The sequence below is a fragment of the Actinia tenebrosa genome, unplaced genomic scaffold (genome assembly GCF_029948245.1).
Source record: "Actinia tenebrosa isolate PJP-AT-01 unplaced genomic scaffold, QUT_ActTen_1.0 PGA_scaffold16__25_contigs__length_10494907, whole genome shotgun sequence".
Lineage (NCBI taxonomy): Eukaryota > Metazoa > Cnidaria > Anthozoa > Actiniaria > Actiniidae > Actinia > Actinia tenebrosa.
The window spans coordinates 5,227,144-5,240,110 of NW_028292576.1; the positions used below are offsets into that span (position 1 = coordinate 5,227,144).

General features: G+C 35.8%; 1 protein-coding gene and 1 non-coding gene across 2 annotated transcripts; both read left to right on the forward strand.

Moving 5' to 3' along the window:
* The first annotated feature begins 616 nt into the window (after positions 1 to 616).
* Trnaw-cca (transfer RNA tryptophan (anticodon CCA)) lies at positions 617 to 689 on the forward strand. The gene has a single exon. It is a non-coding gene; the product is annotated as a tRNA-Trp (tRNA).
* Positions 690 to 4,434: 3,745 nt separating this feature from the next.
* LOC148910642 (52 kDa repressor of the inhibitor of the protein kinase-like) lies at positions 4,435 to 8,187 on the forward strand. The gene is made up of 4 exons (XM_089031048.1): positions 4,435 to 4,834; positions 5,288 to 5,347; positions 5,800 to 6,753; positions 6,965 to 8,187. Exons 1-4 carry the CDS (start codon positions 4,435 to 4,437, stop codon positions 8,185 to 8,187), a joined length of 2,637 nt encoding a protein of 878 aa, XP_088887174.1.
* The last annotated feature ends 4,780 nt before the right edge of the window (positions 8,188 to 12,967 follow it).

A 12,967-nucleotide genomic window follows, 5' to 3' on the forward strand; every position in this document is an offset into this window, starting at 1 on the left:
CAATGACAAAAACTTGACGCATGTACAAGGCAGAGAGTATGAGTTTTCGCAACCAAGACAATACAGGGTGCAGAGACTTGCAGACACTAAAGTAAAACAGGGTGCAACCTTTTTCAAAACAAAAACCAAAGACAAAAAGAAGCGAAGTCATGGGAAATCAAAAGGATGGTTAACGATGAATTAGGACGAGAGAACAAACTAATAATTTGTGTCAAAAAGGCTAGTTGTTTGTTCAATTCAATAGTAAATACGCATGACACATCCCAGTCATGACAAAAATAAAACTAAAAGAAAGCCAAAGAAAGCCATGGTTTGTGTAATGTGTACGAGATTAGCTTGTTATTTTATGGAGTACAAGAAGGTGTCGTCACTTTCACCGGCTTAATCTTATCTACAATAAGCTAGATGGAATAGAGATCGGTTTAGTTTTGACTGTTGCTTAGAGCTGCATTTCATCTTTTGATTGAAGATTCAAGGTAGAGTAAATGTATGTTAGACAGTAACTAAGCAATGATATTCAATAACCAATCTCATAATCCCATGAACAATAAAAGTACTTCGTTCGACATGCTTACAGGAGTATATTAAACAATCTTGACTATACAAAATCACAGAGGACCTTGTGGTGTAATGGTTATCACGTCTGACTCCAGATCAGAAGTTCATGGGCTCGATTCCCATTAAGGTCATTGTTACTGTATTTTGGACAGAGAGGAGGAAAAGTATCCTGATTCTGGTTTTAGTCAGAAGCTAACCGAACACGTATATGTTAAAGCACCTTACATAATCAATGAATACGTCCAAACGATTTCGCACTCTAAGTTGTGGCCATATCGTCGAAGTTCCTTTGGTGCACGATCGCTGTGGAAAAAAGTACTCTGACTGCTCTCACACAGTGGAAATACCAAACTGCTTTATTTGCCCTGAATATTTTACGACATGCCCGTATTGTGGTGGTGATTTCTGGAATTGCTCCTGTACCTGGCCTGAAAGCCTAAATCTAGTTGACCTCATTGCCAGTGAATAGAAACGTACATACTAGTTGACAGGTAAAACTGATGGTGCCTGTCAACACTGCAATGTTAGAGCTCGAAATCATATCAAACATGTACATTAATTATGACACCAACTTCATTTGTAAGAAACAAAATATTTTATTTCACTTTTCAATAAATGCTACAGCAAATCCAAAACAATATGTCTTTGGTATAATTATTTTCTATGACGGCGGATGATAGTACATTCGAGATCCCCAACTGGGTACTTGCTGCTGTCCAGTAGCTAATCCACTTTGCTGTTCCCTTGTTGTCAGTCCCATTTCCGGACCAAGCGCATTAAAAATAGTGTCCACCAGTTCAGAAGTGGTGAAAATTCTTGGTAAATAATCTTTTCCTTGTGCCTCGTAATTTTGCGCATTGCCATCATCATGAAGGGTTTGGATGGGTCCAGGGAACGTTGGCTCCTGATGAAGATCGGTGGTTTTGGACTGACTGGATGCAGTAGTTGCTTCATTGTTCACTAACTCCGTATCCACTGTTTCAATTGCCGATTTGAGTGATGTCCATTCGTCTAAAGTCAAAGACACTCCTGAACTAGTTAGAGCCGTCTTCCCGCTCGATAAATCTTTTTTCTGTTTGCGGATACATATTTTTTTCTCCCTTCGAACATCCTTCGCAAAAATAACGTATCCACGGTCTCCTATTTGTATTACTTTTCCAGATGAAATGTTAACTAGTCTATCCGTAATCTGGCTGGATGGATTATAGCAGAGTGCAAGCGAGGTTTTTCCGACGAAGGTGATGAGCAAGTGATTCTGCTGATTTTGATCGGGCTTTTAAACTTTTCTGTCCATAAAAATATGTATTCATATTTCATATTTCAAATTCCCGCCTTGGTGATTGGAATTCGTACTTTGACCCTGTTCTACATTCCAACCCCCCCTCCCCCTACATTCTTAAGGTGGTATTCAGGAATTTAGACCACCCGTCCCCCTACATTCTTTAGGGGGTATTCAGGAATTTAGACCACCCATCCCCTAGCAATCCAGGTATCTGGGGTTTAACTACTCTTATTGGCTAAAATCATTTTCTATTGTTTATTATCCATCAAAAGCGAGAATTCCGTTTGAAATTTGCACTGAATTACATTTTTTTATGCACTGAATTACACTTTTTTGCACTGTATTACGTTTTAACAACACTGCTCTAAGCCAATCAGAGTTGAGTAATTTTTTTATCTATGTTATTAGTACAGGTAAGAACATGGTTTCGAGTTCAATTTGGAATGATTTTCACTAGTGTGCAGTTTTCAAAGAGCTGAAATTTCAACTCAAAAATAAAAATCGGATTTCATTCGACAAACGCGATGGCCGCGTGTTCGGAAATTACACATGTCTTTATATGAGCCTGACAACTTCAAGAACATATGACGGGTTTATATCTTTTTAATTTTACAAATATTTTAACATATTTAGAGAGCACGATAACTAAATTATTGCAATCTGAGTGAACAGTGTGAGAAAGCAAAGTACGAACACATAAAATTGGAACTTATTAGCTTGAAACAATCCAGTTTTACTAAAATTTAGAGTTTTTTCTATTTTTTTTAAACTGAAACTAATTAGTAATACTTATTGTCTGAGCTAATCCTTGTAAGCAAACCTAGCATTCCGACAGGCCTTCTATCCAAAACCAAAGATCTTTAAGTATCAATCAGAAAAGCAACGAAAAACGCCTTACTGCACTTTGCGTTACGAAACGAAACGAAATAATAATGATAATAATAATAATAATGATAATAATAATAATGATGATAATAATAATAATAATAATAATAATGATGATAATAATAACATTTTTTTTTTTTTTTTGCAAATACCTTCAAGTGTAGCGTCTTTTTGTTTTTGTTTAATACTCTCGAGAAACAACTAAAATATCATTATAAGTCACTGTTGCAGTCAGTTTTCTATCCTAATAAAAAGAATATAAACTTCTAAAAGTATTTGCTCTAAATGCAGGTCGGTAAATCCAGAATCAGTTTGTTGCAGATAGACCAAACTGTCATTATCCAGATTATTTAGTTATTAGTACCTTAGTTATTTATGTAGTAGTTTGTAGTAAAAAACGAGGAGGAGTGTTTTATTAGGTCTAAAACAACGAGGCGTAGCCGAGTGGTTTTAGACCTGATAAAACACGATCTACGAGTTTTTTAAATTGCTTCAAAAACTCATGAACAATTTATAAGATTTTGGTTCAACTCGAGCCACCATACACGTCACGAACATGGACTTTTATACATCCATAGCAGTTCGTATGTACCTGTCATGCGCAGTTGAGGTTTATACGTCACTATCATGTGCAATCATTCCCAATAAAGGCTTCCACAGTTTAAAGACAGCATGCTAGTCTCAAGACAGGATTGCTAGTCAATTAGATTTCGTGGGTCGTCGGTGATCGTATGTGAGACAGACCTTGATGAGGCTCTAAGTCTTCATCTAAATTTGGATATACCTTTATCTCTGATAACAGTCGTCTTTATTAGTATTCTTTAGATAAAGAATAGTAATGAAGAGGACTTTATCGGGTATAAAGGTCCATGCACGTGACGTGTGTGGTGGCTCCAATCGGACGATAAGCTTATAAATTATTAATGAGTTTTTGAAATTTACGTAATGAATACTTTATATATATATCTGGTCTGTTAGTCAGCAGCGAAGAAACAATTTTAAGAAATAGAACAAGTTTCTTTAATCCAAACAAGTTTCGGACATACCGCCATCATCAGTGAATGTTAACGATGTAATAAATGTATAACCTAGATTATATATAGTTAATAAGAGCACGTGAGAATTTGGTGCCTAATATAGACTGCTGTGACTGCTGTGTCGATACCGCGTATCAATGAAAACAGCAGTAATGTTGCAGTGGCGGATCCAGGGGTAGTGCGACGGGGTCCGCTGCACCCGTTTTTTTTTTCAAGTTTTTTTTTTGGTTTGAATTTTTGGATATCAAGAAAAAAATATTTTGTAAATTTTTATTAAAAAGATTACAGAAGTTTTGGGTTGTATCCTGTAGTTATAGCTTGTTTTTGGCGTCGCACTGGTAGCTCGAGTACTCCAAACAGTTCGAGCCATCGCCTTTCCGGCCCGATCCCCGACCAACTGTTTGGACTACCTGTGTTGAAATACAGCGCGCATGCGTAGTCTACTTACAGTCTTGTCAGAACTGAACCACCATATTGGAATTCCCGAAAATCAAATTAATCAATGTAATCAGATGAGCAAGCGAAAATCCAACGAAAAACTTCAAGCAATCACATCATTTTTCAAGAAAAAAAGCGAAGGTAAACAAAGATTGACAATATTATTTGTATTTTCATCTTATTCATCAACAAGAATATTGTCCTGAGTAAAGCTTGCCGCCAAAAGGACTCGTGATGGCTGAGATGTTGAGCTTATTTATCAACCATCGGTATATTTGCAAACAGCACTTCGAATCTCTTCTCGTGGAGCTCACACTTAACAAGGACAATCCTGAAACTGACATTTATAATCTAAGATATCTGATAACTGTTAAAATTGTGGAGCATTTCATGACTGGAGAAACACATATACCAGGCTTGGTTCACCCAATTATTCGGCCATTTCTTGGAAGGCCGGATGAAATTGGAACCGTATTGTACGATGGCATGACGATTTCCCTACCAGGAAAAGAGGAGATAATAAATCCGCGAAATCAATTAGTGGAAGGTGGAGACGTGTTTATACGCTTCGAAGACACAGATGAGTGGGAGCCGTCAGACAATGAGTCAAGTGACTGTGATACAGAGATTTTAAGTGACAGCGAGTAAACATATACATCCGGTTATCGTTTACTTAATGACAGCTAGAGATGAAAAAACATCGTTAGTACTAGTTTTTAAACTTTGTTTTATAATCACAAAGGATGTCGTTTAGAGTGTTGTGTTAACTTTGTTGTTTTATAATAAGTTTTACATTAAGAATGCAATTGCAATTGGGGTGCTGCATAATCATTACCGTAAATGATCTATTAGACGCCTATTAAATTTTCGTATACGAAGGGTGCCGTGGGCGTTTAATAGATAAGAGGCGTTTGTTACTTTAGAGAGGGGCGTTTATTAGACAGTGGGCGTCTAATAGATCATTTACGGTACATGAATTATCTCTAGTAAATAGGTCTATTATAGAATTATACTCCCAAAGATTTTGAATTTATCATGCACACCAGCATGATTCGCTGAATTTTCACATTCAAACATTTAATTATAGATGAAGAAACAAATGCAAGTTTTAAGAAAAATGTAACGACACCATCATCAGATCAGGACAGTAAGTGCAATCCTAGACAGTGACTTGCTCCAAGTCTCTCGCGCTGCTTACTCTAGAGCGGCGCGATCACGGATGGCGAAATTACCGAACAATGAACCGTTATTCCGATTGGAAATCTCTTCGGAATAACGATAACTTTTCGGAAAAACGTCGTTCGTCGTTCGGGAGTAAAGAGCAAGAAAGACTTGGAGCAACTCTTGTGCAATCCTAACAAATTAGTTAAAAAATAATGTAACCACACACTTTGCTGTAATTATTTGGAGCACTTTGACTCTTAAATTTTAGAGTTAGCACTTAGTTAGGTATGAGCGCAATAAAGAAAAAAATGTATAATTTCCAGAGTCTACGCTTTATCAATTTGTCAGATTTAATATTTATTGTATTCAAGTGTCGTTTAAAAGTATTAAATGTCCCCATTTTGAAAGTATTTTCACATTCTATACTGTTTATAGATCCTAGTGGGGAGATTTCCATGGACGAGGAAGTCAGTAGTATTTCGTTGCCTTGTAAATCGTATGATATTGGTTTGCTCTTTGAGTCACATACTGACTTTCGAAGCATCAGTAGAGACGATTTATACAACATTCTTACCAAAGAGCCTGATCCCAATGTATCGTCTTACCCGCGTACACGGCTTTGTAACACGTCATCCACTTTACGGCAGTTTCAACCGTCTTGGCTGTTAAAACACCCTTGGGTTCACTATAGTTCTCACATTGACGGTGTATTCTGTCGTGCTTGCGCAATGTTTGCTCCAGAGCAAGTAAAAGCACGTGGTGCTGGTTGCTTTGTGAATAAACCTTATAAACAATGGAATAACATACGCGAAAAGATGAACGGCCATGCAACACAAGATTACCATTTAACTTCTATGGCGAAAATGGCTGAATTTCTTTCTCGTTACAAAAACCCTTCGCAAGCAATCAACAACATCTTAGACAGCGAAGCCCAGAAAACAATTGAAAAAAATAGACGGGTAATTCAATCATTATTAAAGATTGTAATGTTGTGTGGGAAACAAGGCTTCGCACTACGTGGACACCGCGACGATAAAATATGCTGGACGGAGCAAGAAGAGGATAAACATTCAGCTGAAGGTAACTTTATTGAACTTGTTCGTTTTCGGGCAGAGACGGATCAAGTGCTCGCTAAACACCTGGAAAATGCGCCACGCAATGCGAAATATACATCGAAAACCATACAAAATCAACTAATTGAAGTTATTGGCAAGAATATCCAGAAGGATATACTGGACGAAGTAAAGGAAGCAAAGTACTACACCGTAATAGCAGATGAAGTAACGGATGTCTCAAACAGAGAGCAGATGTCACTATGCCTCCGCTATGTTTTTGATTCTGCCGTTAAGGAAGTATTTGTGGACTTCGTTGAAGTAGAAAGAATCACTGGTGAGACATTGGCAAAATCTATTTTGCAATGGCTGACAAGCAATGGTTTGTCTTTGGCCAATCTCAGAGGTCAATGCTATGATGGTGCTTTCAATATGTCAGGCGCAAAGTCAGGATGCAAATCAATTATACAAGAGAAGGCCCCTCTGGCAATTTACTTTCACTGCGCAGCTCATCGATTAAATCTTGCTGTAGTTTTCTGCCTGCAAAGTTCAAGAATTCAAGAACGCAGAGTCGTATGTTGGTGAAATTGCTAGGTTCTTTGGCTACTCAGCAAAGAGGCAGCGTCTTTTGGACAGAGTTCTTGAATTAAAGAATCCACAAGGAACAAAAGCAAAGAAGCTAAAGGATGCTTGCCGAACGCGTTGGGTTCTACGCATTGATGCTTACATTGTTTTCGTAGAAATGCTTCCCGCCATCCACACAGCATTAGAGGCCATGGTGTACCCAAACCAACATGAAGAGCTCGGTACAAACTGGATGTGGGATAGCGAAACTCTGACAAAGGCAAATGGATTTTTGTTTCAAATTGAGTCATCGACATTCCTTTTATGCATCATGATTCTCCAGCAGGTCCTTTTCTTACTGAGAGAACTAACAGTTAAGCTGCAGATGCAAGCAATTGATGTTGCATATGCATACCGGCAAGTACATTCTCTTGTATCTACACTAACAACTATGAGAGAAAAGTCTGAAGCAGAGTTTAAGAAGATTTTCCAGGAGACGACAAGGCTTGGACAACATTTCTATGGAGAGGAGTTCCAGCTGGAGAAGCCTAGAATTGTGAGATGGCAGATGAATAGAAACAATCATAACGTATCTAGCTCAGAAGATTATTTCCGAGTTACATTGTATAATGAGTTCATCTCGCATGTGATTGCCGAGCTGCAGGAACGATTTGTACATAACCCTGCTCATGATGTTACACTTAGCCTACTTTTCCTTCTTCCAAGTGAATGCATCAATAAAGAAGACGATGCTGAGCTTCCAGTAAAACTTGCTGAAACGGTTAAATTCTATAATGATGATCTGCCTTATTCGCAAATGTTTCCAACAGAGTATAAGATGTGGATTCGAAAGTGGAAACAGCAATCAAACGGCAATCCTTCTAAGGTTCCAAATAAATTGGCTGATGCCTTTCAATCCTGTAGCAGTTTGCAGTTCCCAAATATACACATATTGCTTCAACTGGCTTTAACTCTACCCATTACTTCATGTGAAAGCGAGAGAAGTTTCAGTCAGCTGAAACTTATTAAGACTGATAGGCGTTCAACGATGTCAGGGAATAGGCTATCTGGTTTGGCCCTGATGAAAGCTCATCAAAGTCTTTGCAACAAACTAGCTTTTGATGACAATAAAATGGTAGAGCTGGTAAAAGCTTTCGAGCAATTCCATCCCCGAAAGATGAGGTTGTCCTTTGTTTTGGGCGATTGAATAAGGTAAGGGCCACCTGAAAATTATCATTTATGGTAACGGTGTTACCCTGTCTAATAAAGTTGTTATTATTATTATTATTATTATTATTATTATTAAGACAAATTTTATAATTTTTATTCAAACTAACAGCGCTTATATAGTAGGTAAAAGCAACGAAACAATTAATACTTTGACATCATATGACGTCAATATGACGTCATAGCAATCTATTCCCCGATCTGGACCCCGTTTTGAAAAACCCTGGATCCGCCACTGTGTTGCGTACTTATCAAACGTCTAAAGGTCAGTTCCTTTGTGTTTTACTAACATTTTCAAAATTAAAGTGAATCTGGCGAAGAAAATCCAACTTAAAGTTTATGCAAATAAAGACAATTTTGTATCAGATTTACAACACTCTTCACGGTCATGGTTTCTGTTGTGTTTTCCTCATGAACTATTAATGAGCTTGATAAACATATCTATACTGATTTTGTGCTTTATTAGGCAAGTTTATCTACTATTCATCTTTATAATACATTTATAATCAATTTTTAATAATAACACAATAATAACTAATAACATTAATAATTTTATACTCCAGTCCAATGAGCCTGAAAATTTTTTATACAGAAAATAAAGTTGTCACCTACCTTGGTATTGTGCATGGAATACTATTATATTAACTATTATACTAATAGGGATTTAATAATAGGTGGGATATAATATAGAAGCCTACACGCGTTGCTAAAGAACAACATCAGTATTAAAGATGGAGACTTTCATCGATAGCTACTTACAATTACAATATGATAATCTACTCAAAAATGAAGTCTCGAATAGTGAAGTTCTAACAACATTTGAAAAGGTATGAGTATACTTTTTTGGGTGGGTGGGGGGAGTGGTCATCTACAATTTCTTCAAATGGGAGGGGGGGCTTTGAAAACCCTCGGGAAAGCATTGAGTGCGTGCGCTTCAAAAGGCAATATTATGCAACAATTCCGCATTCTCTGTTCTACCTCCCTATTAATTTATTTAATCAGTGTGCTTCGGAAATGCTAAAATGTGTTTTTGTTATATAGCATCGATGTTTTTGATATATAGCATGGAACATACACCGATTATTGACAATTGTAAATTTCTGTCTTAGAAATAATGCATTCTAAAAGTACATTAAGAAAAAAAATCATTTGAACTAAAAAACATCTGATGAGTTCGAATTTATTGGTCAAACATTCTGTATATTGGAAAAGCGTATAAACATTGTTTAGGAGGACAGTCGAGCGTACGGCCGGGATCGGTCTATTAGGGACCTTTTGAAAACTGCAGGACGGCAACGACGACGACGACGTCAAGCATACAATAATGAATTGCGCTATTCAATCAACCGACACTCGTTGGAATGTGCGAAATACCGTGTTCATCATTGCCGTCTTGTGATGCAAGTAAGACGTGAAATGTCCTATTTGTACATTCTAAAGAGAACGGCTAAGCTGAAAGCTCATCTTTGCTAAATAAAATTTTCCAGAAAAGTGCTCCCAAAAGGCTTCACTTCACTCTAAAACTGGGGTGCGTTTCGAGTTAAAGACTAGACAAACATGAAATATTAATACAATAGAAGGCTGGAGGGCCTCAATTTCGCCGACGTTGCCACCAGCATTGCCGTTCTGCAGCTTAATTAAGAGTCAATGTCTGTAACGGTCGAGAACCATCGGACAGTTGAGAAAAATCGAAATTGCTCATACTTTGCCTAAATAACCTCCCTGGTAAGACATTTTCAAAAATATAACTTTAAGTGCTGGGCGTCTTTTTTTTTTTTTTTTTTTTTTTTTTTTACATCTAATTTTTTATTTATTTATTTTTTACAATATTTTTTACAACATTTATAATTCTTACTTGACAACAATACAAAAAAAATTTTTTTCTTTACAGAGGGTCGTCTAATTTACAATGCTACTAATTTTTTAATTTATTTATTTGAACTATATTTTAGATATCACTATTTCATCCGTTCGATATTCCAATCAACTTACAAAATCACCCTAATCTTTTCATATTTTTTTAAATGCACTAACAATTTCGACCTTTTTTTAGCTACTTCACATTCTAACTTTTCATAATATCTTAAACTTGTTTGAAAATCATTTAACACTGGAATTTTTTGCTTGCTTCTACACTGATACACAACATATTTCCACAAAACAAACAAATAATTGACCAAAACATCTTCACTATTTCCTAATAGAATATTTTCAAAATTTAAGACAGGAAGTACTATTGAAGCCCCTTTTAGCCATTCACAACACTTGAAATAAAAATTTCTAGTTTCAACACACTCTACATAAAAGTGAGACATTGTTTCATTTTCTTCTAAACAAAAACTACATTTTGGAGAATGGACTAGTTTGAAAACATACAATTTCTGATTCAGATATAAGCAATTATTTAAAATTTTATACTGAAAAGCCCTTAATTTTGTATCTATAGTACTTTCGTAAATCCTTGAATAGACCGATGACCAATCAATACCTTCAATTTTCAACTTTTTTCCTATACATTTTTGGGCAGTTGGTTTTAAAATCCTTCCATTTGATCAACATCCAATAAATCATTTTTGTGTTTATCTTTTCCACCGGATACCTCTCATATCCCTTACCGATGTAGGTAACTTTCTGCATTGTTTTTAATCTGTCTCTACCCAAACTAATTTGCTGTCTTAGTTTTATTTTCCATTCTTTTTGGAATCGCATTTAAAATGGCTCTCCATAATAGATAATCCACGTCACTCCACCCTTGTTCTTTAGCTTCTTTCCATGTCGGTTCCTTTCCTATCCATACCTGATGCACTGACTTCACACCTTTCATTGCTAGTCTTTTTATAGATATATTTTCAGCATTTACCTTTATCAGTCTATTGAACCAGATTGGTTGTCTTAGAATGTCGTCTTGATTTGTTAAATTAATTTTACTAACTTCTGACCATGCATGAATTATTTCTTTATAAAATTTTGGAATGTATTTTATTTGGGCTAATAAGGCAGCCTGATCTAAATTTTCCTCAAGATATTGTAATCCTCCTATCTGCTCAAAGATTTTCTCACATACTGACCTCCAGTAGACATCTTTTTCACTATTTCTAATCTTTAAAGCCCACCTTATGCGGTTTGCTCCTATCATCGAGTCTAAATCGGGAAGGCGTATTCCCCCTTGATCAAAATCATTTATCAATGTTGTATATTTAATTTTGGGTTTTTTACCGTTCCAGATAAAATTTGCGATTTCATCTTTCACATGTTTTACATAGTGTAGAGGTGCACTTAACACAGAAAGGACATAACACAGTTTACTGATGGCTAAGCTCCTAACAATTACCGCCTTACCATATACAGTTAAATTTCTTTGTCTCCACATATTTAGTGTAGCTTTAAATTTTTCAAAAACTCTATCAAAGTTATTTACTTCCATCCATTCCTGGTTGTGAGAAAAATATACGCCCAAGATTTTTATACCTTCATTATGTAAGTTTACCTTCTTTTCTATTGTAGAGGGCAGCAAATCAATATCTTTCACTTGACCAATCCATCCTACTTCTGATTTTTCTAGATTTAATTCCAAAGAAGAAAATTTTCCAAAATGTTTTAATATTTCCAGGGTATTTTTTAGCGATGGAATATCCTTTAATGTAAAGGATGCATCGTCTGCAAACAAAGCCAATTTTATCTCTTCCAGTGAATTCCTCTGTAACTTAACTCCATGTATATCACAATTACTTCGAACTAGCTCTGCCATTACTTCTATCACCAAAATAAACAAGTAAGGTGAAATAGGGTCACCTTGCTTCGTACCTCTCTCTAATACAAAGAAATCTGTAACATTTCCATTATTTTGAATACAGCTTTTGATATCCGCCAACAAAACTCTAATCCACTGTATGAAATTTTCACCAAAACCGAAATGTTTTAGAGTTGCAAAAATGAAATTATGCTCTACTGAGTCGAAAGCTTTCTGAAAATCTGCAGCGAAAAGTACATAAGAGGCATCATTTTCTACAGCAAATTCAAACAAATCAGCAATATACCTCAAAGGCTCTTCAATATTTCGCCCTTTTACAAAGGCGGCTTGGTTCGGATGAATTAATTTGGTAGTAATTTCATCATTCTTTCACTGAGTGCTTTACTACATACCTTTACGTCAACGTTTATGAGACTAATTGGACGCCAGTTTTCTATAAATCTAACATCTTTGTCAGGTTTTTCTAATAGCGTTACAATTACTTGTCTTTGAGTTGTAGTTAAGAAACCTTTTTCAAAACTATAATTAAAAGAATTTACCATTTCCTGGCCCAGTTCTTTCCAAAAGCATATATAAAATTCTTTTGGTAGTCCATCATTGCCAGGAGTTTTATTGTTTGCCATTTTTTTCAAACTTTCATAACATTCTCCTGTTGTTAGATAACCTTCTACTTTTTTCTATCTTCCTCATTTAATGTCTTTGTTGTTTTAACACTATCTATAAAATCAAAACATTCTTTCTCAGTAAACCTGTTTTTCCTTTCGTAAATTTTTTGATAAAAAACTTTTAGTTTTTCTAGTATAATCTTTTCACTAGATACTTCTTCTCCATCATCTATTATTTTACGTATATGTGTCTTCGATTTCCTATGCTTTTCTAAGTTCAGAAAAAATTTGTTACTCTTTTCACCTTGCTCAACCAAGTCACTTTTGATCTTATAATTAACCCCTCCGTGATATAATTGCTGTAATCATTTATTTGATTGTTTAAATATTTTCATATGCCTATT

What these genes read in the sequence shown, in the direction of transcription:
- LOC148910642 (XM_089031048.1), top strand. Translation starts at nt 4,435, where the DNA reads ATGGCTGAGATGTTGAGCTTATTTATCAACCATCGGTATATTTGCAAA. An exon ending in ACCATCATCAGATCAGGACA is followed by an intron (nt 5,348 to 5,799) that starts GTAAGTGCAATC and finishes TACTGTTTATAG; the next exon opens with ATCCTAGTGGGGAGATTTCC. An exon ending in TGAAGTAGAAAGAATCACTG is followed by an intron (nt 6,754 to 6,964) that starts GTGAGACATTGG and finishes CTGCCTGCAAAG; the next exon opens with TTCAAGAATTCAAGAACGCA.